General features: G+C 41.1%; 1 protein-coding gene across 1 annotated transcript; it reads left to right on the top strand.

The window, feature by feature from the left end:
• Positions 1–3,395: 3,395 nt before the first annotated feature.
• Positions 3,396–4,280, top strand: hikeshi (heat shock protein nuclear import factor hikeshi; the record flags this gene model as incomplete). Its single annotated transcript, XM_010786263.1, is given in 1 exon segment — positions 3,396–4,280. A coding segment is annotated over 1 exon segment (369 nt), but the record flags the coding sequence as incomplete, so codon positions are not given.
• Between the last annotated feature and the right edge of the window lie 1,703 nt (positions 4,281–5,983).

Raw genomic sequence — 5,983 nt, 5'->3', positions numbered from 1 at the left:
CCTTGGGCAGTCTCACAAAAATCGTAGTTCTATCTCCTGTTATCAATGCATTCACATTGCCCGCCATGAACTTCCGGGGAACGATCCTCGTCTACATGAACCATGTAGCTGGTATGCTCTCTTCCTCCTGTGTCCTTACCCTTCCTGTCACCTATGACCTCTTTATATACACCCGGTGAAGCTAAACCCCGCCACCAAGTGTTCAAAAATAATATTGCACTATACGTATAAATAAATAAACTGACACACCAACAGCACCCAAAGATGGCTCCTACAAGAAGTAAATGCTGCTTTGATTTACTAAACCTTTAGAGCACTTGGAAAATAAGAGGGTAACAAACGACTAAACTGAACTCAGATCCAAAGTGACGGACAGCCAGAGACGCTTCACTTTCACATTAAAGAACAGAGACTTCACTTTTGTCTTCCTTTGATCCTTGGGGCTCATTTTGAGCGCCGCCGTTTAAAGCTCAAGAAAATGATCACAAAATTCTTACAAAGATGTGTTTCTGGTGTTTTATGTTTCTTTGTTGACTACCTAGATAAATATTTAAATAAAACATGCCCCCCCCCCATTATACATCCAGACTCCCTATTATGTGACCATCCAAAGATATATAACTCACCATCAAATCTTAATGTTTATTATCAAGGAGAGTAACGGACAGCAGCAGCTCAGTCTGTAGGGACTCGGCTTGGGAACCAGAGGGTGGCCGGTTAAAGTCCAGAACCAATTAGGGAGTGTGGACTGGTACTTGGAGATGTCCCAGTTCACCTCCTGGGCCCTGCTGTGGTGCCCTTGAGCAAGGCAGCTGCCAACTGCTCCTAGTGCTAGGAGGGGTTAAATACAGAGGTCAAAGGTCACTGTGTAAATGTACATAAAGTCAACTTTAATGTAAATCTTTCAGTTTGTGTGTACATCGAAATACCGTTTCCCACAATCCCGAATACAAAAATACAATTATACAATATAGATATGTATAAAAATATGTATAAATATGTATATCCTATATACACAATCAACAGACACATTAACACATATGCACACATTTAGATAAAAGACACAACAATCAATATATACAAAATAACAGTCACTTCAATACAGTGGCGGTTCTAGACATTGACTGGGGGGGCCAGGCTGGGGCCAGTTATTTTCTGAGGGGGGCCCAATAAATGCAGGACGAAAAAGACAAAGACAGTATGAAGTAATTGTGCATAAGAAAACAATGCAATACAGTTATTGGTATTTGTTTCAGTATACATATTTTTTTCAGATACTTATAGTTACAGTTTTTACGTGTGTCCGACTAGAATGACAAATGACGTTAGTTCCGCCTATTCCGTCAGCCAAGAAATCGTTTAATCATAATCTATTGATTTTCAGGGGGGCCACAGGGGGTCCAAAGTCAGTGTTAGGGGGGCACTGGCCCCCGTTGGCCCAACCCTAGAACTGCCCCTGTTGTGGTGGATGTGGGAAATTGCGAGAACTCTGATATTTCCAGCAACATGGGACATTTGGTTCCTGTGAGGACATTTAGTTTACACAACGTAGGGGAGGGGCAAACATGCTAAAGCTTGCATAGCATCCGTCTGAACCTTTTCTCTTGGTGCTCTGTGTGGTTCCTCTTATGTCCCTCTCTCAATCGAACATTACCTTTGAAGAAAAGGTTTTTCTCTCAGCAGAGTTTTGTTTTGTCACAGCTCTTTGACAGTGAAAGTGACAAAGAAGAGACAGTGTCTGAGCCAGAGGATAATGTTGAGGAGGACTCTGATTATGAGGATTCGTCCTCTGATGACAAGGAGACCCCAGAGCAGATGCTCCTGTTGTCTCTCAAACACAAGCAGACACTTTCCAAAACATGTAAAGTTATCATGGTTCTGCTCCTCTCTTGAACAACGGAGTAGCTTTAGTGCGTCTAATGTCATGAAAATGGTTCCAGGCCTCACAACATACGCTGTCAGACATGAAGTCAGCATTGGAGCTCTTCATCATACCATCAATGAGAAGGATATACTTGAGATGATGGATTTAGAGGGGGCGCATAGTGGCACATTTAGAAGGGGTTGGACCCACTTGCAAGCCCACACTTTGTTGCTCATTTTGTCCGGAGTGTACGAATCAAAAGGAGAGGCAACAGCAAGCCTTTGGACTGCTGACACTGGAAGGGCAGTATTTCCTTATTGACCCCAAACACAACACATGTTAGAAGAAATGGAGGAATGTGACCCTCTTTATTTGTCACCAGACACTTTTTTTACACTGCTATGGACAATCTTGCAATAATTCCCAAAGATATTGAACCCCAAACAAATCAAGTTGGTTTCCATCAAACCAGAGCCATATAATAGAATATAGAATATTCTCTCTATATGGCGCTGCATCAAACGTAGCTTTAATCAAGGTGAAATTCAGATTATTTCACACTGTGGTACAGTCTCAAAATCACTCTTCTTACTAAATCAATTATTCGATTATTTTCCTAGCTTCTCCATCACTTTATTCTTAAAAGGCGTTTTCATTTCAGCTGATTTGTGTAGTATTGTTTTGCCTCTCGAAATGTTAGCTTTTATTGTTTAGGATTTTCACTTCCGGTCTCCAGCTTTCTTGACATCCCGCTGGTGGTACCAAGTCGATAACCGAGTCATCGAGCGCCTTCGCGGCTCACAACAAATAGAAGGGCGAAATGTGCCCTGCATAAAGTCTCCCAGGCGAAACACGCATACTATGGCCCACCCTCATCAAACCAGTGAAGTAGCTTCTGGGCCAGGACAATTTCAGTGGGGTGGCCAGGATGGAACCAGTGATCATTTTGGGGTGGCATTGAAATCGCTATTATATGAACATGCAAATACATCTCACTATAAAATAAGGGGTTATTTAAGGCACCTACAACACACCTCTACATTATTTGGGATTAAGCTAGTGGTGGAATAGATCAAATAATATCCGGTATATCTAACTATTTTTTTCTTACTCCCGCAGGCAAAGTATCAACGAAGCTTACATCATACAAATGTAGTGCAATATACAGACTGTTTAGCTTATGGTGATCAGCAGCCCAATGAGCTCATTCTCCCAGTGTCAAACTAAAGACCTTTCGAGTGACCATTGCAGCAAAAGTAGTTATTTATTATTTATAAAAATAAATATGTATAAATACAAAACCTGACAATTTTAAGGCATTAGCTTAGTTTAATTGACCATTATTATAATGAATGTAATAAATAAAGCTATTCTGATTCTGGTAAAATAATTTAATAAGATGTTATGCTAATAACTTTTTTCATGAAGGCTTATTAAGCTTGTTTTGCAAAACTGATAAATAAAGTTATATACATTTTAAATTCAAATGGTTTATTGTCATATCATATACACAACTAAGGTGTAGTTATGTAATGAATGAAACTCAACAATGCAATTACAAGACTTAACAAATAACAATACAATGATATTGTAATATAGTCCACTGATCTTTGTAAAAAAGAAAAATGTTTATGTTGGGTTTTGACTTAAGTTTAGAATAAATTGAGTTCTGACTTCTCAGAATGTTCAGAAAGCTGTTGGTCACATCCCATAATGTCTTTGCTCTGCAGGGAGTAAGGTTTGCCTGTCAGTCTAAATAAAGGGCTACATTAACCCTTTGCATTGAACTCAGTACAGTAAACACAGTGGACAGTTATCAGGACGCATAATCGATAGTCGAGCATTACAGCACTTCACCACACTGTACTAGAAGTTTCCACCGGGCTGTAACAGCTGTCTTTAAGATCAACATCACCGGCAGCGGGAGTCATGTCTCTGCCTTTTACCGGATAACGCGTGCTGCTGGGTTTTTAAATAACTAGGAGGGGCTGAAGCCAGGCAGGCTAACAGCGAAGCTAACGGCGAATCCTCCAGCAGCTGCAGAGGGATGTTCGGCTGTCTGGTGGCCGGCAGGTTGGTGCAGACAGACGCGCTGCAAGTCGCCTCGGACAAGTTCGTGTTCAACCTGCCGGACTATGAGAAGGTGAACCACGTGGTGGTGTTCATGCTGGGCACGGTTCCGTTCCCCGCCGGTACCGGAGGAGCGGTCCACTTCTCCTTCCCGGACCCCTCGGGCGGCGGCGCGGTGTGGCAGCTGCTCGGCTTCATCACCAACGAGAAGCCCAGTGCCATCTTCAAGATCTCTGGCCTGAAGGCGGGGAAGGGCGGGGAAAACCCCTTCGGTATGATGGCCTCCTCCTCCCGGCTGTCACCCTCCGTGGCTCAGGTAGGAGGACCAGCTGTAAAGTAACTAAAGCTATTAAATAAATGTAGTGGAGTAAAAGTACACCATTTACTTCTGAACTGTAGTGGAGGAGAAGTACAAAGCAAAACATTTAAATACTTAAGTACAGTACTTGAGTAAATCTTAGTTAGCCTACTTTACATCACTCGTTACATCAGTGGTTCTCAAACTTTTTCTATCTTTGGATAGACACATAATGGGCCAAGTTAACATTTATTAAAATACATCAAGTAGAAGTAGGTATTTGTGTTCAACATGTAAGAAGTAGAAAGTACAGGTATTTGTGTTAAACATGTAAGAAGTAGAAAGTATAGGTATTTGTGTTCAAAGTGTAAGAAGTAGAAAGTACAGGTATTTGTGTTCAACATGTAAGAATTAGAAGTAAAAACAGGGTGTCCGCGGGATCTTAAAAAGTACTAAAAGTTGATAAATCAATTTAGCGAAAATTAAGGCTATTAAAAAGTATTAAAAAGTATTAAACGGCATTTTCCAAGGTATTAAGAAGGTTCACAGCAACGACAACATGAAACACCCTTTAATTTACTGAAACGACATGTCGGGAAACCCCACAAGGCGGCCCCATGCATAGCGCGCCGTATAAAATGCTGCTTCTTATTTTAAGTTTCGCTGCCTTGCTCCGCTCTGTGTGTGTGTGTGTGGGGGGACTAAACGACTAAGGTAACGGCTCCCAAGGTGGGTAGACCGGCATACGCAACGCTCTGGGGGTCCAACGGCTCCGTATGTGCCCTATATGATCATTTTCTGATAACGATGAAATAGCCCNAAGAAGATAATATTGGTTTTAAAGAATTCAAAGCTATAAACAGCAACAGGCTCTTTAACCAAGGCACTGTTAGCCTAACATGTAAACTAGTTGTTCACACTAATCCTAATATTATCACTTAATATTAGCAAATTCTATTTTATTTTTTAAAACATATTGAGTGTGAACAACTAGTTTACATGTTAGGCTAACAGTGCCTTGGTTAAAGAGCCTGTTGCTGTTTATAGCTTTGAATTCTTTAAAACCAATATTATCTTCTTAAACTTGTATGGTAGTCAGGAGCACCACTTTCTAATGTTTATTGATTAGACCCTCCAGAAAAACGCGGGCTAAAATCCTTGATTATGCGATAAAACATGCGGGGTTTTATGTGATTTTATGCGGTGAAACTGCGGGAAGTTGCAAAATATGCGGAAAGTTGCGAATTATGCTAAATATGCGAAAAAGAATTATCGATTTTTTTTTTAAATATTGGGCTGTCTTATTTATTCTCTCTCACACACAACCTGCCACTAACGTTAAACCCCTTTACTATTCAATTAAACACATTCAATGTTTATTTATTGTAAAAGCAATGGGGCTGATTTAATCACACTCTCTCTCTCTCACACACACTTCTCCGCCTCATTCTGTTTTCATTTACTCGTTCGTTATCTGCAGCTTCAATCTTGTAGGCTACTCACTTCGTTTCTTGTAGCCCTCGAAAGGGTTTTGGAGGTTGATCCCTCGGTGAACGTGAGTTGTTTGGCTTTCTTGTCCGCAGCAGCAGAACCATTTTCGAATGTTTGAATGAATCAAAGTGGGTCGTCACCGTCGACTTTCTCTCAGACGTATGCTCCAACACACAGTTGCACGGGGTGCAGAATAGTTTCCCCCCACTTTCGTGAAAGACATCGGGGTACTGCTTTGCCCGCTCTTTAGCAGAAATGTT

This window comes from Notothenia coriiceps, unplaced genomic scaffold (assembly GCF_000735185.1).
Source record: "Notothenia coriiceps isolate Sejong01 unplaced genomic scaffold, NC01 NC01_scaffold00028890, whole genome shotgun sequence".
In the NCBI taxonomy this organism is placed as follows: Eukaryota; Metazoa; Chordata; class Actinopteri; order Perciformes; family Nototheniidae; genus Notothenia; species Notothenia coriiceps.
The sequence above is the reverse complement of the archived record's forward strand: the minus strand, read 5'-3'. Positions and strand labels throughout refer to the sequence as shown.